Source organism: Vanessa cardui, chromosome 4 (genome assembly GCF_905220365.1).
Source record: "Vanessa cardui chromosome 4, ilVanCard2.1, whole genome shotgun sequence".
In the NCBI taxonomy this organism is placed as follows: domain Eukaryota; kingdom Metazoa; phylum Arthropoda; class Insecta; order Lepidoptera; family Nymphalidae; genus Vanessa; species Vanessa cardui.
In genome coordinates, this window is record NC_061126.1 from 9,337,720 (window position 1) to 9,363,773 (window position 26,054).

The 26,054-nt window shown below is 32.4% G+C and overlaps 3 protein-coding genes across 12 annotated transcripts; 2 read left to right on the forward strand and 1 right to left on the reverse strand.

The window, feature by feature from the left end:
* The first annotated feature begins 540 nt into the window (after positions 1 to 540).
* Positions 541 to 5,990, forward strand: LOC124544011 (gamma-tubulin complex component 2 homolog). 2 transcript variants are annotated; one of them, XM_047122360.1, is made up of 5 exons: positions 541 to 703; positions 2,048 to 2,125; positions 3,008 to 3,016; positions 3,977 to 4,140; positions 4,701 to 5,990. In XM_047122360.1, exons 1-5 carry the CDS (start codon positions 626 to 628, stop codon positions 4,783 to 4,785), a joined length of 414 nt encoding a protein of 137 aa, XP_046978316.1. In that variant the 5' UTR covers positions 541 to 625; the 3' UTR covers positions 4,786 to 5,990. The 2 variants fall into 2 exon arrangements, with proteins under 2 accessions (XP_046978316.1, XP_046978318.1); XM_047122362.1 differs by lacking the exon at positions 3,008 to 3,016 and having other exon boundaries at positions 542 to 703.
* Positions 5,991 to 6,952: 962 nt separating this feature from the next.
* LOC124544057 (dynamin-1-like protein) lies at positions 6,953 to 19,883 on the reverse strand. Of its 9 annotated transcripts, none has more exons than XM_047122461.1 (17): positions 19,635 to 19,883; positions 19,196 to 19,340; positions 18,363 to 18,437; positions 17,896 to 18,104; positions 17,588 to 17,798; positions 17,399 to 17,508; positions 16,937 to 17,074; positions 16,276 to 16,516; positions 15,926 to 16,071; positions 14,434 to 14,577; positions 13,574 to 13,738; positions 12,415 to 12,486; positions 11,683 to 11,751; positions 11,096 to 11,219; positions 9,958 to 10,053; positions 8,829 to 9,040; positions 6,953 to 8,234 (listed from the first exon to the last, which is right to left on the reverse strand). In XM_047122461.1, the coding sequence occupies exons 1-17, from the start codon at positions 19,734 to 19,736 to the stop codon at positions 8,178 to 8,180; spliced, it is 2,316 nt and encodes a 771-aa protein (XP_046978417.1). In that variant the 5' UTR covers positions 19,737 to 19,883; the 3' UTR covers positions 6,953 to 8,177. The 9 variants fall into 9 exon arrangements, with proteins under 9 accessions (XP_046978417.1, XP_046978416.1, XP_046978419.1 ...); XM_047122460.1 differs by having other exon boundaries at positions 13,556 to 13,738; XM_047122463.1 differs by lacking the exon at positions 18,363 to 18,437 and having other exon boundaries at positions 13,556 to 13,738.
* Positions 19,884 to 23,336: 3,453 nt separating this feature from the next.
* Positions 23,337 to 25,962, forward strand: LOC124544122 (TIP41-like protein). Its single transcript, XM_047122571.1, has 6 exons — positions 23,337 to 23,575; positions 23,649 to 23,803; positions 23,991 to 24,170; positions 24,496 to 24,709; positions 25,471 to 25,629; positions 25,785 to 25,962. Exons 1-6 carry the CDS (start codon positions 23,561 to 23,563, stop codon positions 25,884 to 25,886), a joined length of 825 nt encoding a protein of 274 aa, XP_046978527.1. The 5' UTR covers positions 23,337 to 23,560; the 3' UTR covers positions 25,887 to 25,962.
* Positions 25,963 to 26,054: the final 92 nt, after the last annotated feature.

Genomic DNA, 26,054 nt, shown 5'->3' on the forward strand with positions numbered 1-26,054 from the left:
AGTACAAAATTCTAAATGTTTTTGTTCGTTAGTAACGATATATACAAGTTACATAGTGATGATATGTATGTATATTCTCAGTAGTCTGTAAATGCTGCGGCTCGGCTATGTCCACCCCTTCTTAATAAAAAAAAGTTTTGGAACTTATTTCACCACGCTGCTCCAATGACAGTGGTTAAACCAAGTAATATCTTAAAAATAGAAAGCATTTTCAATTATAATAAATTTATAAAAAAAAACCATAATATGCTCGCAAAACCAATTATTAGCATTTCAATCAAACAAATTTCGCATTAATTAAAAATTGGCAAATAAATTCGTAATAAACTTATGAAATTTATTATTAAACAGGGCTTAATTAGAATTACCACGTTAAATTTTTTTTATAGCAGTTATAGGACTGGCAAATGCGTTACTTGAGATCGTCACCACTGCTCAAATTTAGTACAAATATTATTTTTAATTATGGTCAAAGATAATTGCTCAGATGAGCAATATAGAGACTCGAATCCAAAGTAATTATATAAACATTATTAAGATTTATTTGTTTATGTTATAGGTGAACAATGTAGACGAGGTGCTGGAGAGGCATAACGATTTCCTCGAGTCCTGTCTCGGGGACTGTATGCTGACGAGTCCGCAGCTGCTGAAAGCTGTCACCACGCTGTGCCTCGTGTGCGTGCAGTTTTGTACCTTCATGCAGGTACGTCATTTTCAATAAATGATGCTTGTGTCATTCCACCGTTATGTATGTACAGCCAGGGTAAGAAAAGGTTACCTTAAGATCAATTTTTGTGTGCTAGATATGGACGATAATCTGCTTTTTTTGATGGTATAGGTTGGCGGACGAGCATATGGGCCACCTGATGGCAAGTGGTCACCATCACCCATAGACAATGACGCTGTAAGAAATATTAACTATTCCCTACATTGTCAATGTGCCACCAGCCTTGGGAACTAAGATGTTATGTCCCTTGTGCCTGTAGTTACACTGGCTCACTCACCCTTCAATCCGGAATACAACAATACTGAGTACTGTTATTTGGCGGTAGAATAACTGGTGAGTGTGTGGTACCTACCCAGACGGGCTTGCACAAAGCCCTACCACCAAGTGAACATACCGATCAAGAATGACATATTGCGTCGCAATGACATTATAAAAAACGTCTAGCAAAGAGTACTATGTAAGTTTCATTTTAAATGCAGTTGTCTGTTTAGTGTTTTAGTTTCAAAATGTACTAAGAGTTGACGATATAGGAATGAATTTGAAAACTGACGAAGGTTTTCTTACTCTGACTGTACATGTATAATTAGAAATATAAATACTTATACATTACAAAATTTTAAATAAATTGATAATGTTTTATAGTTTTTTTATAAATAACAAATTAAAATGTGTTTTAAGCGTTAAGTATACAACAATGCAATTTACATCATATAGGTGTTCGAGATAGTAGTATTTTATTGTGTCTAAATTATTTAAGTAAGGCAGGGGATGAATATTTGATAGTTCTAATTTTTTATAGAAATGATCTAAGAGTGCTAGGTATAAAAAAATTTCAAGTTTACTTCGTACCAAAATTCATCAAATCCAGTTAAGTGGTCAATCGGTTAAGAGCGACAGAGACAGAGCTACTTTCGTATTTATAACATTTGTATAAAAAATATTACCATCATCTTCTTATATCACATATAAGAAAGAGATAAAAACATTTTAGGTCTATATTTGAAATATTGCGTATAACATAATTAGCACTATTGATGTTAGCATCAAAAGCCTTACTATTTGCTTATTAACCTTAGAAAATAAGCGTGATATCTTACCGGCGCTTATTTAAGATAACCCACGCTTTTATATAGAAGGATATACACGCATATACACAAGTAACTGATGCCTTTACTCAGGTAATTATAATAAATAAATTTCAATGTATAGTAATATTTTATTTGTAATTCTATCTCTTGCTTGCATATGATTTATATGATTTAATAATTAATTTTATTTTTGTATTGTTTAACGCAAACAAAACACGTTAATTGGCAAAAGGAGATGCACAAGTACTTCGTGGACGCAGAGCTTAACAGTATGCTTGGATCAACGTATGACAATATTGACTATAGTGAGGTACACCACAAATATTAGACATCACATGCGCACTTATTATGTACTTAGATCACTGATGTAACCGTACCTATAACATCATTACTGTGAACATGAGCCTGACTAAAATGAAAACATATATATTTTTGTATATTTAAAAGTAATTATACCAAGATTTTATATTTATACTTCACCTATTTAGGTCTTTGAGACCTAAATATCCATTTCTTTAAGTCAACTAAAAGTTTTGAATGAAGCTGCAAATAATTTGACATATTTTAACCTGTACACACATGTTTGTCTCGAAAAATAAACATCACAAAGGAATTGAAAAGAAAACTATATTAAAAAAAAAATGAAATTTGCAGTCTTATAAACAGTCTTGACGACCTCCGTGGTCGAGTGATGTGTACACCGGTTTTCATAGGTACGCCACTCCGAGGTCCCGGGTTCGATTCCCGGCCGAGTCGATGTAGATTACCATTAGTTTTCTATGTTATCTTGGGTCTGGGTGTTTGTAATACCGTCGTTACTTCTGATTTTCCACAACACAACTGCTTTAGCTACTTACATTGGGATCAGAGTAATGTATGTGATGTTGTCTCATATTTATTATTTATTTATTATTATTTATGAACAGGTCCCTTTTTTCTTAGTTTCTATATTGAATAAAAATATTGAGGAGATATATTTTTTTTGGATTTCAATCTTAATTACCGATAAAGATAGATATAGTATATTCGTAGTAATTAAATTAATATTAAGCCATGTTCACATATGAATTATTATCACTCAGTAATGGCAATATTAACTAAATATAATCGTGTACAATGCTTCCATGTAGTATTTGTGTTAACGAAATCATGACGGATTTTACTCTTATTTTTCATGACTTTTCTGTTTTAGACTTTCACGGTGAGTCCATTTTACTTTATCTGACTTTGCTTCTTAGCTCTTAAATATAAGCGAAAGGATTTTGTTTTTGAAATGTTTTTTGTTTAATTTTATACTGATTTTCGAAAATGCCTTACACCGCAATTATAATTCAAAGAATTATTATTTGTACAAAATCTTTTTGAATATGTATTTACATATGACGAGTATTATAATCGAAATCTAAATTAAATAGGGCTAGTTGTTGAAATAGATTAAGTGACATGAAAATAAAACAGAATAATAATGTTCTAATATTAACTATTATATTAATTAAAACGTCTAGTTTTTTTTTCCTTCTATTTTAGTTTGACAATTTTCGTGTGAATAACAAATGACATCACGTGATAACATTATTCTTTTGCTACGGTTTCGCCGAACATAGACATTGTATATAAGTAAACAAGGATAATAGATACATAGAAACATATAATGCTTCCCATTTATAGTATTCCTGAAAACATCACAATACAATGTTCTATGAATATGTCGAGGGATTTATGTTTATGATGAACAAACTATATATTTAAAACAATTAATTTTGTTATCAGTGTTCAATGGAAGATAGTGTAATTAATTTAATAAAATTATGATTTTTTACAGTAAAACAAAATATTATATGATATAAATATCACTAATAGATTATTACATATTTATATTTGTGTTTAACAGTACAAATCATCTCACGTCACATATTTAATTAAATAAAAGCACTATATCATTTTGTCTCATTCATTTTTGTATAAAATAAGTATCATTACTAATAAAAGGAACATCTAATCTTTATAGGTACGAGTATTTATGTATTTGCTATAACATGTAAAGTTTATTATTAGTGATTTCATTGATATGTATTGTATTTAATTTTATCAGATTAAAACAAAATCTGAATAGAATACAGTATTGTAATGTATTTTAATAACGAATGTATATAATATGCAGGGCGCGAACTGTGGCACGACAACCAGCGGCTCAGCGGATTCGTTTTCCCGTTCAGTGTCTCGCTACGGGTTGAGATTCACAGCAGCGCTGCTTTCTGTGCTCGCCTACATTGAAAGGATGGCTCGGGACAACAACACCAATAAACTACTCAATATTTCCGCAAGGTATGTTAGGAAAACGTTGTTATTTTTGTATCGATATCGTCGTCAACGCCATCTGTTATCGTATAAATAAAATTACTTAAAAAATATTTACGAGAGTTACAAGATGTTTTCTATTACATACGACACCATTGGGTGGCAGAATTTGTAACTAGAGTTGTTTGAATTTTGTTGACTTGTATGTTTACACGGCTAGTTATTATTTATATTACTATACTGAATATGTATAAACAAATATACTAAATCTTAGAAATATTGAATTGTGTGTGATCATTAATATTGAAACATTAATACTCAAAACATTGGAAGAGTGAGTTAAAGTATAAATGCGCTACATACCATATACCACTGCGCTGGGTACCTGCATCACATCCAAGAAGCAGGTTTGAGATTATTCCAATGTACGGGCTATTGCAGATTGGTGGATGCAAAAACTAAATGAAAATCTCAATAGCCTAGGGTACTAGACTATTGAATTTGTCTGGGCCAAATTCAACTTGTTCAAATATTATACTTTAGCGGTTCCATTTTGTCTTGTTTTTCATAATGATTTAATTTTTCAGATTAAACTTCAATACATACTACGTGAAACAATTGGAGAAGTTTTGCTCTGATGACAAATTGCTCGAAGCAGACAAAAAGTCTTAGCGGTCAGCGCCGCGAGTCACCGCGGTCTAACTTTTGTGACTTGTATACACGATGTAACGATTTTGTAACAAGACATAAACAATAACAAAAACACCAATCAAATTTTATGTTGGAAGATATTTTAGCGATTGCATGTAACAAAATTAATTTTGCCATATTATTTTACTTTAAGACTATAACCGAATTTCGAATATTCTTTTTATAAATATCCACTAGTGTCAATCCAAATAATATTTCAATGCATTTCCTAATTATTAAAACAAAAAAATTAAGCTGTAACTACAATCTGAATATATTAAAAGTAACGGCTTGCTCTATTAGTTACCAGTATTAGAATTGTTAATCTCACTTACGATATTAATATTTACGGATTTAAATTGGCACAATAGCAACACTCAATTATTATTAGCAGAGATCCATCCGTGTGATTGTGATGAAAACGTACTCTTGATACAAGTACAAATTAATCTTAAAATACTCGATGCGTTATTTTTTTATGCCAAATTCCGATTGAAGTGCGTTATACATTTTAACATCCAATTAGATACATTGCTAATTTTTAAGTTTTAAAAAATTTACAAGGCCGCAAATATTTTTATAGGTAAATTTGTCGTGCATGACGTATAAAATATTTTAGGCTGTCAACACATATCTTCATTATCAAATTAGCGTAATAGATACATACAATTTTGACTATGAGAGTGTATTTTATTGAATATGCTGCACTTGCGTTAGATTTTATCTGTCGATATCAAATAGCAATTAATAAATTAGAATCTCGGAACAAATATTAGGAAATATCTCAGTTTTTGCTCTCTATGCAATAAATATTTTAGATTTTTGAATACTTGCCATAATACAATGAAGCCATTATAGACGTTAAGTAAATGTTGTGAATGTGATGTGTGTTGTGAAGTGTTTGAAAGTAAATCTTCCATAGTGAAACAATTTGAAATTGGCTGTGCAGTGTATTGTAGTGTATGGAATGTATTTTATCGCCACTGTTGGTATAATTTCGTTACAAAAATGTCCGACACTAATTCCTTTTATTGTTAACTTATTTATCTGTTTTTATAATTGTCACTTGAAAAATTAAAATTCCTTCACAAGTTTTAAGCTCATTTTTTTAACTTCTTATAAAATAAAACAAATGTTTCTTTCATATGTAAATCTTGTATCGTAGAATATTTTAGCAAATAAACAACTAACTCATAAATGTATTTTCTTCTTTTTTTCTATCTTTTAAAAAAGGTTATGCCAATCACGAGTAAGATTGGTCGAAAATGCTGATCAATCTAGAAGTATCACAGCCCATGGATAAAACACCTCTGTTCGTCTGCAATAGATGAGACATAACTATGGCGCCCTGATCGATTGCAGACAAGGCTGTCAATTTCAAGAAAACCAGGCAACTTCGCAGGAAACCCTATGAGTTTGCGTAAACACAGGCGGGCATCTGGGCAAACTATTGCCTCACTCTTAATCCCATAGGATGGCACATCCGACACCGACCGAAAAGAGTGTAGATAAAGGTGGTTTTGCGTGCTTTCCGAGGCACGCAGGGAGGGGTAATTTCCATACTTCTAACTTCTAGACACCCAGGTGCAATTAATTATTTTTCATATTTATATAGAATTATTATATAGAATTATTTTTATAACTAATTGATCAATAATTTGTAAAACTTTAATTAATACTATTTTATATGGCATAGCATTTTAAATATGATTGAGCTGTCATTATAAAACAATTGAACGATAGGGGGCATTCTAACAAGACATAGAGAGATAATATTATTATATATAGATCTAACCAGTATAGATAGTATAATAATATATGCCCATCCCGAACTACTGAAATAACACTATATATACCGTTACTGGTTAGATACTAGCTGAACTAGGTAGTTACTTATTTGTTAATTCTAGTCGTCGTAGTCGCCAAATATTTATATGTGAGTGGAGGGGAGTAAAAATGTAGGCTGTTTGTCTGTGTTGTGTTTATACCACATTTTGTTATTATTATTCGAAGTTCTTGAAAATGTATTATTTTCGCCATAGTAGCTTTTCGTTATTATAGTTGTAACATTTTTTTCATTCAACTGTTACAATTAGCTTTATTAATGACCCGTGTAAGCTTAACTGGTATCGGAAAATAAAACAAAGCATACATCACAATATTCTATAATTTTTAACAGACTTAAATACATGTTAACATTCAATTGTTCACGATCGGTACATAAAGAACATCACACTTCGGACTATAACAATAAATACATTTTCTAACATTGGAATATTTACTACTCTAAATTGGCGATAGTAAAATTTTTAATAAATACAATACGACTTGAATGCATGCGAAATCATAAACAATATCAATTAGTGCACGAGGAACTCTGGATCCGTTTAAAACGCTGCGAACTATATAACTATGATGTTTAAAATTACCACCAGCCCTGTATACTAACAAAAGTATGAATGATAAATTTATTCACATAATCGAAACATACACAACACTTTACAGAACCGACATTAGGTAAAAAAAACACGGACACTCAATGCCATGAATATTGCAGGAGTTATAATTAATATCACTGCGAATTAATTACTAAGTAAGTATAATGAAATTTAAGACTACCCTACTCAAATCGCAAATACATGATTAATAACGAAATGGTAACTAAAAAAGCAGAACAATTTTGTGCAATTGTGAAACACTACCGACAGTTCTAGCTAGGCGCCTACCCAGCGCGACCCTTAGGGCGCCGACATGCTTCAGTAAGGGAAATTTTAGCTAAGTTCAATCATCAATGGAGCACATAAGCGACTCAACCATAAAATCAGACTAGGATAGCATCAGAAATGTTGTCAGTCGTAAAACTTGCCAAACTTCTTGATTATTTGGTTTCCCCTTTCCGCCGACCGACAAACGCGCATGCGCAAGCGAGTGATGATGAGCGCTTAGCGTTTAATATTGCTTATTAGTGTTAGATTTGTCTTGCATAATGTATGTGACATGAGAAAATTCGCATACAAATTATTAATAATTGAAACATTAATAAAAAAAAAACCGTTCGTTACTTCCGCGTTTTTAAGCATGAAGCTCAATTCAAGTATTTCTTTACAGCTAACACAAATTCACTTTCATATTATCTGTTTTGGCTCTGATATTTGGTTTTATTATATAAATTCGCTTCTAAATAATACTATGCCAGATTGTCATGAAATTAATGTATCGAGAGAGCTGCAGATTGTAAATATGAAAGCGAACGTGTGTGAACATTTAAATAAGTAAAGTGCCTACACAATTCACCTAGGTTACAGGAGTATGTACAGAGCTCTGAGCTCAAATTCACTATTTCACAGACTAGAGTCATCATCCTCGGCCAAGCATCACCACATGTGAGTTTCGCGGATTTCGCTTATAATCTGACTGGCGCGCTGCAATGCCTGTAATCATAAACAAATATATAAAAAAAAAACACAGAAACAAGTCTCTTAACAAACATTCAAAAGCACACAATATGATCCTACATTAAAACCTACATGTAAGTAGTAATCATTGATGTGACAGAATTTTTTTCTTTTGCAAATGAATTTTCATTTACAAACCAAGCAACATAAAGCACATTTTCAATTTAAAGCTTCCGAAGAACTGACAAGAAACAGTGGCAACTCTATTGCAACAGTCGGCTACATAGATTTTTAAGTAAGCATTCACTCAAGAGTTAAGAAACCTTGTAAGTTAATTATTACTTATCCTGCATGAAAATACTGTCTCCTGCTTTATCGGCTATATATACAGGGTTATTGGTAACTCGACGTATATGCGTTAAGAGGAGACAGGGGTGACAATTTGCAATAATTTTAACCCCCATATGCATAATCCAAAAGTGAACCATTTTTAGTTATGACGTTTCATGTATTAGATACAATTGTACAAATCAATTATAAAACTATAAACCACTCTGTTCAATCTCTTTTTAATGAATAAAGATTTATTATTATTATTAAAAAATATTAATATATATATTAATGGCTGACCTTGAGCATGTCGGCAGCCTCCTTGCGTCGCTGAGCGATGTGTTCAGACTCGTTGAGCATGTTCTCAGCCTGGTCGGACTTGTACAGGTGCGTGACGAGCTCAGACTGAAGGTTGTCTTTCACGAAGTTGACCAGGAAATGCATCACCGCCTTCGGCACGGAATCCTTGATCGATTTGCGTACTATGTAGAAGTATGACTTGATCAGCCGTTCTGAAATACAGACCATTATTTCTGTAACAATTGCCTTTTTATCTGTGAGTTTTCTTATCATATATTCTCATTTGTACAAACTACGAGATTTACACATTTTAACAATAAATAAATAAATATGAGACAACATCACATACATTACTCTGATCCCAATGTAAGTAGCTGAAGTAATTGTGTTATGGAAAATCAGAAGTGACGACGGTACCACAAACAACCAGACGCAAGTCAACATAGAAAACTAATGGTAATCTTCATCGACTCGGCCAGGAATCGAACCCGGGACCTCGAAGTGGCGTACCCATGAAAACCGGCGTACACACCACTCGACCATGGAGGTCGACAACATAAAACAATCCAACATAAAAGACATCTAGTAACTTCTTTCTATTGATAAATGTTTCTAAGGCGTTGCAGTTTAAAATCGCAACGCATATTGACTAATTGGTACATTCAATTATTCGTAAATATACATTTATATTTATAATATTTGATTATCTATTATTTAAAACACTTAAACAATACACAGCTATAACATATAACAGGCAACATTCAGTTATTTGTGTGTGAATTATGATGATGATGAAGTGTGTGAAAACATGAAAGTATAAATAAGATTCAAAGAATTAGGGTAACAAGGATAGATTAGTAAACATAAATAGCAAAGATTACCACTTTTATTTACACATTACTTGTTATATTGAAATATAATTAAAGAGTGTACGGATTAGAGAGAATTGTCAGACAAAGTGGTAGTAAATGTACATGTATAGTCAGTTGGGTAAATAGAAGTGGTCCAATCTGTACAAAGCAGGAAGCGGCAAGCATAACAGCAATTCGATGAAAGGTGGTCGGAAACCCTATCAGTGGAGATATGAAGTAAGCATTATTTGCATTGCCACTATTATATCTGTCCTCACCGACTAAATCACCCATTTGGTTCAAATGCATCATGCTGATGCCTTCTACAGTCTTTGTATTACATTTTTGGTATGTCGTGTGGTCGCTCCGTCCACCTAGCATCACAGGAATATAACCAATCAATGTATATATCGTATGACTCGTAACATGTCTGAATACATAATTATATAGGCATTAACATATATGTCTGTTAATGAGTAAAATGATTATCGAATGTTATTTAAATGTATAGAAAATAAAATAATCAGCAAACGGAACGAAACAATGCTTACTAGTTTAACCTTGCTAATTTTATTAGCCATTGAATTCAAATGTTTTAATTGTTAAATCGATGACAAACACAACGCATTGAATTAGAAATAGGATATGTCGTGTACACGTCACACATCAGGTAAGCGTTAAGTAACATAACATCCACGAAATCGACAAAACAAACTCAAGTTATAATACATAACATATTTTAAAAACAGAATCTTAAAATTATTAGGGCTTTAATCTACAACAAATCTTTTTTTATTATACTTTGTAGTGTTTATTATATTTTTATTTACTGCAAAGTACTAACGCAGTACGTCTCATCATGACAAAAAATATAATATAAATGTTTCATGAAAGAATTCACTCTCCTCAATAAAAAGCAATCACTGAACTACCTATACAAATCCAAGGAGTGAAGATAAACAAATTGATATATACTACAACACTCTTTAACTTATATCCACTTTGATTATCACATCAAAAGAATATTTTTCACGAAATCTGCACCAGTTACATGTCAGAGTTGTTAATTTATGTATGTGTACTCCTCTCATGGTTGAAATACGAGACACTTGCCTAAAATTTATCTCATAAAACAGTGTTATTCAATTATTAATTTTTAACTTGATTTATTTGTCATTGACCAATTATATTACTTGTTTACAGTTATAAAAAATGTCTTTTTTCAGCATTATCACAAGATATAGTAACATTATAAATAGATAATGCCAAAATGTCTAAGGAATAATTACAAAATTACTAAAATCATCGTTCATATTGAGTATTAGCTGTATTTAACATTTTTTTAAGGGTTTATTTTTGGTTTGTTTGTTTTAAATAAAAATTTAATGACAATATTTTATATAAAAAAATTCTTACCAATTACATCACAGTCATGTTGCTCCCTGTCAGAGAGCTTCCTGGAAGTTTGACTAGGGACTTCAGGCAGCAAATTGACCGGTTTCTGTGGAGTCATCGCCTTGTTTTCTGGACTACCATTCACCTATTTAAAACATTTCAAATTTAAGTCTGGACTTTTGTATTACCAAAACTAAAGTTATAAATAATATGAAGCTAATACGAATTGCAAACTTATATTTGGTATATAACTATAATTCTCTATATTGATCTTTCGTATTAGTAATATAAATAAATATAAATATGAGACAACATCACATACATTACTCTGAACCTAATGTAAGTAGCGGAAGCACTTGTATATGGACAATCAGAAGTAACGACGGTACCACAAACACCCAGACCCAAGAAAACATAGAAAACTAATGGTAATCTACATTGACTCGGCCGGGAATCGAACCCGGGACCTCAGAGTGGTGTACCCATGAAAACCGGTGTACACACCACTCGACCATGGAGGTCGTTGATTATAATTCCATAATTAAATACAAATCAAAGTATCGACTGAGCTAATGTTACATGAAGATGTATGTATGTATGTATGTTACCTGTGGAGTGGCAGGAGATTCGTTACTGGGCGGAGACCTGTCGTGGCCGTCGGTGATAGCCGGGACATGCTGAAATGTTAAATGATAAACTATAATCCCATGATAATAAACCCGATTGCACTTTTCAAGAATATCCCATGCATTGATACCATGTATTTATGTCATGACTTGTTTGCTATCAAAATTGCTTTGTAATATATACTATATATAAAATATGTAACATTCGGAATTGAATAAAGTAAAACGCTTTTACCTGCACAGTTGTAATTCTGATAATGTTGTCTTAAATTTTCGCGATTATTACACATTTAAATAAAACTAGTTATTACGGATTTTAATCGCGTATATTAATTATTTTGGACATCCCGACGATTCGTTCGACGTTTGAGAAATCGTTGGCGGTAGTTGTTAATAATATTTCCTTTGTTCTTCAAATAGACAAATGTCACCTTAGTCTACCCGTGACCACGAACGCTGTAAAGTGTTCGAAACGTCGGGATGTCCAAAATAATTAATATACGCGATTAAAATCCGTAATAACTAGTTTTATTTAAATGTAATTCTGATGTTAGTTTACGAAAATCTTCATTCTTTTTATATTTGTATTGAAATTAGAGTTTGGAAAGAGAGCCCATTTTGTGTAAAGCCATGAAAATAATCAAAGATAATTTAGTATGTTGAGATGAATTATGGAGTTTTAACATGGAGCACTCGTAGTCAATACTCATTTACCTGGTACGTATCCATCATTTTTGCCAACAATACCAAGACGGACCCTCTTTCACCCATTTGGCGAAGAAATTGCTACGAAAAATACGCATAATTACTTAAACTCATTACATATTTTTTGATAATTATTATATTCCATTATTTAATTAATATTATCATTATTCGAATCTGAATACTAAAAACAAAATTCCCTGTTTGTTAGTTAATTAATAATTGCACAATTTATTGATTGAGAAATATGATTTAAAAATGAGTCCGCATTTCCTTACCTGTTTTATAAAGTACCATAAATTTTAATCTACCTCTATACAACAAACAAATATTGAGTTTTAGTTTTATGATTATAATGATGATGCGGTGTGATGATGATGATATATAATGATGACGATGTATGGATCAATTATAAAAGTAATGTTTCTAAGGAATAGGCATTAATATTTCTGTTATTCATTTGTTAAGTCAATACGACGTGTTTATAACGTCATAATGTTTACAGATAAGTTGAGATATGTTATGAATAATATAGTATATATTATTCATAAATATTTTTGCTGCAATCCATGATTTGTTTAATGTTAGTAATTTTTTAAACTAAAATCTCTTCTCATACACAATCATTTAGGGATAGCAAAACATTTAAATTTAAGGTTTTTTTATTCAAAACATAAAATACGGATTTTCTTTTCTGACATTGCCTCGGAAATAATCTACTATATATGTAAAGGCTTAATTTGGCTTTGACCGTTCTAAAAGCCTAGTCTTACCCCATCTAATATAACGAAGGTTAACGTTTTACAAACCTAACATATTTATTTTTTGTAGATCACTAATCAGTCCAATCTCACAAAAAAAAAAACAATATTTCAAGTTGACGTTGTTAGAACTAAAAAGGTATGGCATGGCACCATAATAGGCAGTAAATTATACCCCATACATTTTCAAGGACAAAAACTGAAAAAATAATTTAAACCAATAAATCAATGACTATCACCACATTGGTTAACAGATCTACTCATGGCATGGACAATGTACACTTATAACGTTTTATGAGGCTTGAATACCAATCCATAACATCTTCTCAGCCATTTTCATTAGTAGAGTTAGTGGATTTCTCACCATGAGCTAGAAAAAAATGTGTATATACTTTGAAAATTGTGGATACCGGTGTAGAGGTCGGCCGAGGTGTCTTCTGCCTGTACATCGGACTGTGCTCTTCCACCAGTCCATCTGTACTCTTGAGTAGACCAGAGACTAGGGCAGCTTCGCGGTGAAAATCGGGGTGCTTGGTATTGATGTATGCAAGCTCGATGGCCACTAGATTTTCGACCTGTATGCATTAAAAAATAGGTTTAGAATAAGTGATAAATGAATACGATACTCTTTTGTTTCAATGGCTGACTATAGATGCCGTTTATCAAAATAAAAGTAGCCGGCAGTTTCGATCATATAAGATCATTTCTATTATCGTGCTATGTTGAAATAGTTAAATCATGGAGTCAAAAACCCGAAGATCTTAGATTCGAGTCCGGGATTAACAATAAGTAGGACAATAATTTTTTTCGTCGACTAGTTCTTAATAGTAACCCAAAAAATATGATGTCGTAGAATCTTTCTGTTAGAGTCGAATTTGCTACACTAATGAGATAAAAATGGCGTCTTCTCCATCCTACGTGACATTAGCTAAATAATCTGCGCCCTGTCGGCACAACTAGAAGCCATTAAACCAAGAATTGAATTGAATTGAGATAAAAATGTAATAGAATAATGTGTTGCGTTTTTCCACACACTTATGCACTGAACAATATTAACAAAGGGCAATAACTTCGTCATCATATGTTTTACTGCCAAGTGTTTCTGAGCCAATATAACCATAGACAAAGTCTATGCACAGTGGTGACAGTACAGACTGGTGACGAACAATTGCACTGCTTGCGACTGGGGCGGCTCTGTGAGGCCTCACCATGGAGTTGGTGGTGGGTATTATATGGCTCAGTATCTCAAGGTAGCCTACACTGGCCTCACCATGGAGTTGGTAGCGGGCAGGCGCGTGCGCAGCAGCTGCGTGACGACGTCCACGATGCGCTGGTGCAGGCGCGGGAAGCGCTGCATCTCCTGCTGGACCTCCGTGCCGCAGTGCTGAACGATGCGCTGCATCTCCTCGTGCACCTGACGACCACACAGATTACTCTCTCTCTCTCTCTCTCATTGTCCGTTCGACCGAGTGGTCGAATAATAATGAATTTTTTTTTTTTTTTTTGTTTTGGTATAGGTTGGCGGACGAGCACCTGACGACCACACAGTTACATACTCTCTCATTGTCCGTTCGACCGAGTGGTCGAATAATAATGAATTTTTTTTTTTTTTTGTTTTGGTATAGGTTGGTGGACGAGCATATGGGCCATAAGTCCATCACCCATAGACAATGACGCTGTGAGAAATATTAACTATTCCTTACATCGTCACTGCGCCACTAACCTTGGGAACTAAGATGTTATGTCCCTTGTGCCTGTAGTTACACTGGCTCACTCACCCTTCAAACCGGAACACAACAATACTGACTACTGTTATTTGGCGGTAGAATAACTGATGAGTGGGTGGTACCTACCCAGACGGGCTCGCACAAAGCCCTACCACCAAGTAATATAGGTAATATAGTAATATAGGAATAAAGGTAAAGAAGAAAATCTGTAGCAAACTATAGTACGACACAAATTAGATGTATCATCGGAAAATGCAATGGAATGAAAATAAAACCGATTACTGCCGATTTACCCGACCAATAGAAATAGCTTCCTATCGCGCTATTCAACGCTATTGGTCGCTGTAGATTCACGCGTCAGAGAAAGCAAGTGCATGTTAATCGACGCGTAAAATTGACGAATATATTAGGTCATATTATATTACAAGTTATTACGTTTGTGCAAAGATCATTTTCGCATGAGAAATAAATATTGATAATTTGGTATAGCGTGCTCAATTCGGATTTGATCGGTTTTACGAATTTTGCCGATGCGACATCTAAGTTGTGTCGTACTATACTTCATAATACTTGGTACGCAAAGTAAGTGGTGCCTTCCACTTATTGCTGTCACCGGGAACTATTTATTTACTAAGAGTAACGCGATATAACTGCTGGTAAGCATTTCAATTAAAGTTATGAGTTACTCTACTGGGACTACTGGTAAGCACTATTGTATGAGTGTTCCTATGTCTAGTAAGCTATCTGTGGGCCAGACGATGTATGACCAGAAAGGGAATATTTGGCTATTATTAGTCACTGAAAGTGGAGTACATTATTCATTAACAATCTTCAGTACAGTCTCTTAAACAGATTATTTCCTGTTAAATGTAATATGTTAATAACACAATGTTATACATAACATATAATTTGATTTAACCTTGCGTAAAGTTTTGCGATAAGAAAGGGTATTGTAAAGATGGACCACAATTTTTTTCCAGGCTGTGGTCATTCTAAAAAACCATTTAAGTGAGGATGTGAGGTTCAATTAATTACCAGTTCTACACAACGTAGAGACGGATCCTCCAGTCTTCTGATCTGTCTCTTCACCAGCAATTCGAACGAGACCTCTGGAACGAATAGCGCCGGCCTGGGACCCGTTGCGTTGCGTATTGCAGTTAATATGTCCATACGTGATAAACCTGAAATATTGATAATTTAAAACACTTTATAAGAAAAACTGTAAGTAATTATACAAGAGCTAATGCTAAATGAAGAAATTTGCTATTCAAAAACAAAAAAATCTTTATTTTATTTACATACATTTCCTTGGTTTCTATAGGAAATTTGAGATTAACCAACAAAGTAATAGAGTGTTTAATAATGATATCGTTTAAAATTCTCACCTACTAAAGGATGTATAGAGTCCAAAGTACGTCCAAATGTCTCATGGAATATATAGCATATCCGAGCGCCACCACACAGCTCTGTGGTCTCAATGTTCCTCGCAGTGCCCTCTATGGTGGAACAGTAGGCACTCGCGAACTTTGTGATGATTTGCAGGAGAGTTTGGGATTTATCCGAAACATCTTCCCCATATGAGTTGAGTAATGATTGGAATTGTGAAATCATAACATTGACTCGCACCTAATAATCCAAGCAGGGTTAATTATGTTTATAATTTTAGCAATTACTATTTATTAAAAAACTTCTTTTATAACTTAACACAGATAATACAACCTTAATAGCCATTCCAGTGAATACAACCACTTAGACATGAACTGGGAAAAATATAAATAAGTCTATCATTATCAATGTTCTGCCAATAATAGGATCTAAAATTTTATGATCCTTATGCCTGTAATAACACTGGCAGTCAGTCTTCATTAAATACAATGAAATAGAAGGTATCTTGTGGTGGACAAGACAGTATCTAAATGGGCTTATAAGGATTTAAATCTGTGCTAAGAAATAAACATAGACAATAACCTTGAAAATGCATCACTAAGGTCATGTCTAATGCAACTAACTTTGAATGGAATATAAAGAAATGTTCATACAATGTACCTTCAGTTCTGGTAAGCAGTCCCTTATATGGTGCATCAAAAGCCTGTTCAGTGTTTTGGCTAAATAGGGAGTGCCATTGCGAGTTGCAATTGTAGGGTACTTTCTTTGAAGATAAGTAGCCTCATCCTTGAGTGCATCCTAAGGAGAAATTTTAGCAATTAGTAATTTATTCAACAAAAAAATAAAATATATATAATACATAAGCTAATTTTTTTTATTTGTCATTTATATTGTTGACATTGAAACACAGTATGTAATTGATACTGGTTCAAGCTTGATTTCATTTCATTATTGTAAGCAATCTAAGTTTCCTTTGTGAAAGCATATCATTTTACAAGGTGAAACAACATACAAATGTAGTATCAACTTCACATACAAATTAAAATATATTTTTTATGAAGATTTTCACAGCTCACTCTACAAATCTTAACTAAATAAATAAAATCAATAGTTTTATGATACCTCAATAGTTTTTTTATCTATTATATCTTGTTGAGATCTGTTAACAACACCAATGATTCCCAGTTTCACGGGAATCACACGTCCACATAGAATATCAATGGCATCAGTTCCTAGAATAGAAAACAATATTATGCATTTCTAAACTGAAGTCAATATACATGAAGATTCTGTTATATTAAAAAAAATTACCTGCATCCATGAGATCTAATTTTGTTACAACCGCCAAAGTTCTCCTACCATCAGGATCTACCTCTTTGGCCATTTTTATGGCTTCACTTGTAGCCATATCAGTGTTGGCAGCAGTCACTGCTAAGATTATAGAGTTAGGATTGGAAATATACTTAATAATAAGATTTCTTATTTGGCTTTCTATGTCTTCAGGTTGATCTCCAATAGGTACCTAATACATGGATAAGAAAAACAATTATAATGATTTCTCTTTTGCAACAAAGTCATCTCTCATACTTGTCAATTAAAATAAATAGTGCTCGTAATACCTTGGTAACTCCAGGTAAATCTACGAGTGTCAAATTGACAACTCGGGTGGAATAAATCTTTAAGTTGATTGGTTCTGGACATATTCCTTTATTGCTACCGGCCATGCGATCGGTTTCTCTTTCTATCTCCTGTCTTATTTCGTCGAAATTTGCATGTATTCTTTCTTTTGTGTGGAGAAACTTGCCCCATTCTTCTAAGTTTATTGTACCTGTAACAATATAAAAATAGTAATGTCAATATTATTATGTATTAATAATAATAGTTACTAAATACTATTAAGCATAAACACCATTTATGGTATGGATTAAATTTTTTTTTGCTTAACTGCAAGTATTTTGTAATCGAATTCAGGTATGAGAATGCTTTTTGTTTAATGAAATGTTTTAACATAGCAATAAACACTATCCCAATAATCAATGGACAAACATAACACATTACATAAAATATGTCCATTTAAAATACAAACCTTTTGAAAATACTGTTTGGGACAGTTGTACTAATGGATTCCATGACAAATTTCCTGTCTCCTGGTGTCTATATACTAAAGTATTATATTCATCCTGTTTATTATAGTTTTATAAAAATGTGCTAAATAAATAACATAATAATCATCAAAAATACATATATTACATATATACTTTGTGAATATTCAGAAATAGTGAAATAAAACGACTAATAATATTTTATATACACAAACATAAAGACATACAATAACATGTTATATTCATTATTCAAATAACATCATCATGATTTTCATTTAATGTTATTGCAAGTGAGTCTATGTGAATTGTATCATTGAGAATCCGACATAACAAAGACTTGCATTTAATGAAAAAATGTAAACATTGTTAATGAGTGTGAATCATTTATCTCAGAAATGAGGACTAGGTTATCTGGGTTTAATAGCTTTACATGCTTGAATAGTTATTGTTGTATCAAGTTCTATTGATGTTTTACATTTGTTAGGAGAACTAAAGATTTATTTCTAATATTCATTTCCTATTTCACAATTAGGAGTTTTTATGGAAATTATTCTACTTATAAAGCTTTACCTACATATATTTATAATTTTCCTGTTTTAGAATTTGTTTTATGCACAGTATCATTTAATAAAAACATAATAAGGACAAACTATTTTTTGACATGGTTAAGTGAGTTATATAAAGAGATAGTGTATAGTGCCATGTCATTCATAATTATCAATCTAGAGTAATTTTTTTATCAATTGCTAGATAAAATGCGCCAATTGTAATAAATAATTTAAGAAAACCAAATTAAGATATGAATCAGTCTGCGTACCTTCTTCAGCTGAGCGATGTTCCTTGCTATCTTTAGGGCTGTATACCAGCTGAAGAACAAGTGGACGACGAGTAACGATGCCTGGTCCTCGAGGTAGAAACGAACGTCCGACAAGGCTCTCTATAACGGAACTCTTGCCAGAACTCTGCAAAATAGTCAGATTAATTATTATAATTTACAATACGTTAAGTCATGGTACAAAAAATGCACCTAACTGTAAAATATAACGTTACTTTTAATAAAAATTAATGCATGCATTTCAAATGTGTACTAATGAGATGTTGACGAGAATTATTCATAGGCAAGTCGATATAACGGAATGGGGACAAAGAATTTCAGTGACATCTTTACATAACCATTGTCTGAATGGAAAGAAAAAAACCGATACACGTGTTTGTTTATGAGAAATGCGAATATATCTGATTAAAAATATTATAACCTGAGTTCCCAATACAATAATTTGAGGTAATTGGATGGCATCAGCTCCGACGGTGTTAAAAACGTCTTGTAACTTATTAATAACTGGTATAAGTGCTTCCATAATTATTTAAGCACTACGATTTGGTTCACAATTATCTCAAGATAAAAGCACAACTTTACGGTAAAAATAATTATTTCATTCAAATTAATAATTATCAAAACACTAAACTGACCGGTAAAAGTCGGCCATATTGATTCAAAAGGAACGATAGTGAGGTACTGAAAACTGATTTTTTAATTTATTAAATATCGATAAACTTTACTATATTTTTCAGAACTAATAAGTTTTGTCCAGCAGTTTTAGTTTGATAATCAATTTCCACCTCACGGTCCTCCTAATTAACGTGTTCACCAATACCATAGAAAGAGATAAGTGCGAGAGAAAGAGATGAGAATAAAAGGCTATGTCAATTCAATTCAACTCATAGTTTAATGGCTTTGAGTTATGCTATGGCTATGTCATTACAAAAATTAACAAGAAACGAAAGTGTCAGTGAATAGCTGCAACTCCAGACTTTTACTACATATTTCTCACACTTTTTACTATAACAAAGCAATTTTTCTATGAGTGATTATTTTTTCTAATTTTCCATTCAATTGAGGTATTGAATTTGATTTTTATAAGGCTCTTAAGTTCAGAAAAAGGAGAGGTTACAATAATTGAAACAATCTCTGTAATCTTGTTTACATCATTCAAATTTATGTCAGTGATTTATGATTTTCAGTCAAAACCTTGATCAATATTATGGGCACATATTAATTTAAAAACATATATTTTCTTAAGTATCGATAATATTTATCACTTCACTATACATAGGTGTGCAGTGCTGCCAGAAGAGGAAATATTATTAAGACTGTTGTGTGAAATTATTACCATAAAAAAAAAAGCCTTTCTATAATATTATACGTGCTAATCGAGGTCATAATTAATTATTATGATGTGTGTAATCACACTACATACACCCAGACTTATTGATAAATTAAAAAATGTATAATGAATTCTAATTTAACGATTTGCATTGAAAATATAGGTTTGTCTTAATAAAAATTTTAAAAATGAATAAAATCGTTGGCAATTATTAAAACAGTTCAATATTTATGACTGAAAGTAAAACGGCCCTTTTCAGTATCTATTTATTGTATTTTATTGTATTTATTGTAATTATAATTAGATGATATTTTCGAAGATATTTAAGATTTAAAATGTAGGGACATGGCGGTTTATATTGTCCTATGACAAAAAAGCATCAGTAGTAGGAGTAGTAGTATATTTAGTTTCAGCACTCGTGTGAAGCCGGTTCGGCTCATAAGTATATTATATATCTATCAAAATCCTCAATAGGGATAAAGACAATTTAACAGTATTTGAAGTCATTGATCGTGATTGAATTATCTGTAATATTAATTATTCACGAAAAATGGCCTTTGCAAAATAAAATTAAAGGGTATGTGAGTTAAATGATTGCACAATATAAAAGACCAATAAACAAAGATCAAGGAATTAGCAAGGTTTGTTATCTTTGTTTAGAATAAGCTAGATAGAATAATCCTTCATGAAGTACCACTCTTTTTTCCAATCCGTATAGAGCGTACGTGAACTCTGCATCGTAAGCTGTTTGGGCGTGAGTACTATTTGTACGTACACGGTACACGCACACAAAGCTAAAACACAATAGAATCATAAATTATACTTGAAATATCTTCTATTGTCTCTTTCCTTCACAAGATGCCTAATACTATGTATTCCATGCACAATATTTTCTAGTATTTTTTTTTTTTGATAATTTTACTCGCATGAGATATTTTTCTTCCGACTGGTGCACATACCCCCCCTACGTCACATCATATTAAATAGATAATAAATGAAAATGTTATGTTGTTAAACTTTGCCGAATATACATCACTAGGGACCTGCCCCAGCTTCGCACGGTTGTAATACTGGTACTAAATATACTTACTACAGAATTTGTTGATTCAAGTCATAATCTTAAATGATCAGCGTTTATTAATTGTATTGTCCATGTATTATAAACAAAAATCTCCTCTCGAATCACTTTATCTATTAAAAAAAAACCGCATCAAAATCCGTTCCGTAATTTTAAAGATTCAAGCATACATACTTACTACTGGGCCCGAAGCTCATCAATGCCGCTGCCGCTTTGGGCTGCATCCTACCAAACGTGGAAGGACCAGACTTACCATGCTGGCGCCAATATGGGTGGATACTCTCACCGCTCGAAACAGAGCGCTTCTTTGGAGATCACAGAAAGTTGTAGCGGAAATGTACCGGTTCTCGACGGACTCTCGACGAGCCCTTATTCACAGATGGGTGGAGAACCTGGGGTCCCCACAGCAGGCCATGCGATAGTGGAGCCGATCTGCTCCCACTTGAGTCGATGGATAAAACGGAGTCACGGCACACTCACATTAAGACTGACTCAGGTGCTTACCGGACATGGATGTTTCGGTAAGTACCTGCACAAGATAGTGAGGCGGGAAAAGACACCCGCCTGCCACGCGTGTGGTTCGTCTATGGACACGGAGTGTTACACCCTGATGGAGTGTGCCGCTTGGAAGCCTCAGAGTCATTCCCTGGTGGTGATAATTGGTGGAGGTCTTTCGCTGCCGAACATAATAACCGCCAGACAGCGAGAAGTGCTGGAACGAGGTGGCGTCTTTATGTAAAAGTGTAATGTCGCAGAGGGAGCGCGAGAGGAGAGTGTCTCCACAAATTCGCTTCGACGAAGAAGACCAGGGAGAAGACAGCAGCGCTATGCGCACCTTCTCACCCCGCTGTAAACGTCGCCGGGAGTAGGAGGGTTTTCTGTACCCCGGGAACCCCTCTAACTTCAATGCCCATGGGCCAACCGTCGGGGCGTCACGGTAGAATGCGCAAGCTATTCCGTTGCTTGTGTCCCAAACATGTTCAATGAGATTAAAATCCGGGCTGCATGCTGGTAAATTTATAGTACGTATTCCAACCCCTTCACAATAACATCAAACGGGCTGGGGTCGGACATTGCTTTGCATTACAGTAAAATTTTCTCCAGTTAATCCCTTATAAGGTTGAAATTGCGTTATTATGCGAGAAATCTTGTGGCAGTGGCAGCACTAATAACAGCGATTCAATAAGAACGGAACGATATTCTGTAAGATCGTTTACTAACTCCAATCAGATGTATGCTCATACGATTACAATTAACTTATTACGAGTAATTCAAAAACTCTTATACTTAATACAAACTATATTTTTCAATAAGTCTACCAAAGCCTACTTTTGTTATATTTGTTGCTTGTTGTTGTTAAAAACTTGAATGGAAGGAGCATTCAATTTAGCCAGACAAGTATACACTGTATACAATCATACATTAAATTTTTATCAGCCATACATTATTATTTATAAAAGTTAGTTTTCTTCAAAAGAGTCTTAAACATAGATGCAGAGACATATATAAGCATTCTCCTGTGGATACGTCATATGTACGTAGATAGCCTCACATTCTTCAGAGTATTATCTATTTACAAGATTAAAAAAATAGATATAATTCTTTTTCTGCTTGTATCTATAAATGGCTATATTAAAATATTTTTATTATTAATTTTACTAATTTTTAGTCGGGTTAAATACTTTTTGTCGTTATATCTGTCTTTTAATGTCAATCATTTCCAATTGTCAACTTCAAAATCTGTTATTTAAGTCAGATTTTAAGTCGAGTATGAGATTGTAATGTGTATTTTATAATTTTGTTGATACATTGTTATAATTGGAACAAAATAATGTTTAATTTCTAACATTATATAATCGATAAGGGCTTTTTCGAATTTTTGTGTCTATAATTATATGTTATAATCTATCGGTATTCTGAATAAACTGACACTACAAGAATGTTTGTAACGGAGGTAAGTAATTAATTGTCACAATTTTTAAATGTATTCAAGGTCTAATAAATTATTTGTTTATTTATTTTTTAAGGCTACTATCGATTCTGGACGATATACTACAAATTCACAATCCATCGAATTCGGTCCATGGCATATATCGTACGATATTAGTTGTATACTGCCTAGCGTGTGTTCTACTAAAGTTGTTTGTGAAAGAAATGATAATCAGTTTTGTCAATTTTGTATGTAAGTACAGTTTTTGTTTATAATTTAACAATATTGTAATCCATAGTTTTTTTTTATATGAAAGTTAATTAATTATTTTCTTATATAAAAATTTATAATTTGTGTAACATGAACACATTGTTAATAGATTCAAGAAAAATATCTAACTGTTTAGCTTATTTAAAATTACTTTTTAAATATATTTCAGATACTCAAAGGAATTAAGCCTTCCACATTTTCCTGATATGGTATTTCCTAAGAATGTTTTGAAATTGGAACATAAAAGTGGTACTAAGATACAGTTCACCCCATTAGATGCTCTACGCAAAGTTTCAAGTAAAGTACAAGCTATTGAAGTAGCTTGCGCTGAAGCTTGGCTGGAATCAAGGTATTTATGCTTGTATTATTATTAAAAATAAATTGAAACTTATTATATATATTTAACACAAATACTAATTCATTACTCACTTAATAATTCACTAATTCATTATGCATATATAAATAACAATAGCAAATGAGGCAATGATAAAGCAGATAAATAGTAGAAAATATAAATATACAGTAGATATTTAAACATATTGAAATAAATGTAACTTGACAAACTGAAAAAGTATATAAATTTAAATAATAATTTGAAAGTCAAAGAACAATCAGACATAGTATTGTAAATGATTGAATGGTCAAACTCAACTCAAATATATTTTTTTATAAAGACCAGATGCAGCTAAACCAAAGAAGACATTTGATTGGACCTTCTCAACAGACTATAAAGGTACTTTATCTGAAAACATCACGATAGAGCCCACGGATGAGACAATAAATTTTGATCTGTTAAAACGTAAAGACCAAATTCTTTTTTATCATGATCTTACGCTGTTTGAAGATGAGCTTCACGACCATGGTATTTCAAAATTATCAGTGAAAATTGTAAGTGGTATTTATATATCTTTCAACAATGCAGAAGTCACTTATTTTTTTATATGTTTCTACGAAAACATTCATTGAATCAAATGTTAGAAACATTTACTACAATTACTTATTTAAAAACTTTTTACCCAAAACTTAATTTTATAATTGTCTTATATTTAAAGAATGTTGTTATGAAAAATATATAATAAAATAGTTGACCTTGATATCATGTTTCAGTGACAAAAATATTTGGTCTAAGTAAAGTGCTGTTTTTAAATGCATTTTTTTAGGTGTTTTCCTGATGAAATTATAGAATACAAGCCATGTTGCCGATGATATATCCCATCGGATAACATTGCAAAATTGGTCGTATAAACAGAAGCCGATGGTCACAATATATTCTTTATATTTTTTAAGTAGTGTATATAATAAATATAAAACTAAAAGAATGATAAACTATAATACAAACTTTTATCCACAATACTGTTAATATTGGATAGTGCTTTAATGACACCCTAGATATTGTACTATATTTAATTGAAAATATATCATTCTTTTAGGACATGAATTTTGAGAAATGCCATATTAGCTGTCTTTACTCATACAGACAAGCCTTGATATTGATTCACTGATTTACAACTGTTTCTTTTGGCTCCAAGTTAGGTATAGTAGTCACTTGTCATATAGTTTTTACATACACAACAACATACATATGTATGGGGCATACAACAACAACAAAACAAATGAATTTGAGTTACAAATAAATTTTTGGTTTTCAGAGAGTGATGCCATCATACTGGTATGTGCTATTGAGATATTTTTTAAGAGTCGATGATGTGTTAGTGCGATCTCACGAGACCAGGATGTTTCATATGCTTAACTCCGACTATGTTCTACGAGAGTATACCATTAAAGAAGCAAGAGCGCAGGATATCAATGTATGTATTCTTTATTATACCTTAATTTTCATACCTGTTAGAGAAAAGAAAAAAATTATTGTTATTTTTATAATTACTATTATACTCGTATTGTTCAGCTCATAATAAAAAAACCTAAAATCATGTAATAGAAAAGTATATTTTTTTATTTAAAGATACCTACTTCTCAAATGAAAGAAGCAGATGACGTCATACCTATTCTTCCAGTTAAAGAGAAAATAATGGAAAAATTGATTGTTAACTTGGAAAACAATTGATAGTGGTTTTTTATGATCTCAACTTATATAATATGTCTAAGCAATATAGTTTTATGTATAAAGTGCTAAGTGAAAACTGTGTTGTTTTTTTTTGTTTTATACCCTTCCTATATTAGCTGCTCCTGTATGAATAGATTATTATAAAAATAAGCTTACCTTGTATGATGT

What these genes read in the sequence shown, in the direction of transcription:
- LOC124544011 (XM_047122360.1), top strand. Translation starts at nt 626, where the DNA reads ATGCTGACGAGTCCGCAGCTGCTGAAAGCTGTCACCACGCTGTGCCTC. An exon ending in AGTTTTGTACCTTCATGCAG is followed by an intron (nt 704 to 2,047) that starts GTACGTCATTTT and finishes AATTGGCAAAAG; the next exon opens with GAGATGCACAAGTACTTCGT. An exon ending in CTACTCAATATTTCCGCAAG is followed by an intron (nt 4,141 to 4,700) that starts GTATGTTAGGAA and finishes TTAATTTTTCAG; the next exon opens with ATTAAACTTCAATACATACT.
- LOC124544057 (XM_047122460.1), bottom strand. Translation starts at nt 19,736, where the DNA reads ATGGAAGCACTTATACCAGTTATTAATAAGTTACAAGACGTTTTTAAC. An exon ending in TGCCCGCTACCAACTCCATG is followed by an intron (nt 13,739 to 14,433) that starts GTGAGGCCAGTG and finishes TAATGCATACAG; the next exon opens with GTCGAAAATCTAGTGGCCAT. An exon ending in AAATGATGGATACGTACCAG is followed by an intron (nt 11,752 to 12,414) that starts GTAAATGAGTAT and finishes TTAACATTTCAG; the next exon opens with CATGTCCCGGCTATCACCGA.
- LOC124544122 (XM_047122571.1), top strand. An exon ending in GAAGCTTGGCTGGAATCAAG is followed by an intron (nt 24,171 to 24,495) that starts GTATTTATGCTT and finishes TTTTTTATAAAG; the next exon opens with ACCAGATGCAGCTAAACCAA. An exon ending in CAAAATTATCAGTGAAAATT is followed by an intron (nt 24,710 to 25,470) that starts GTAAGTGGTATT and finishes TTTGGTTTTCAG; the next exon opens with AGAGTGATGCCATCATACTG.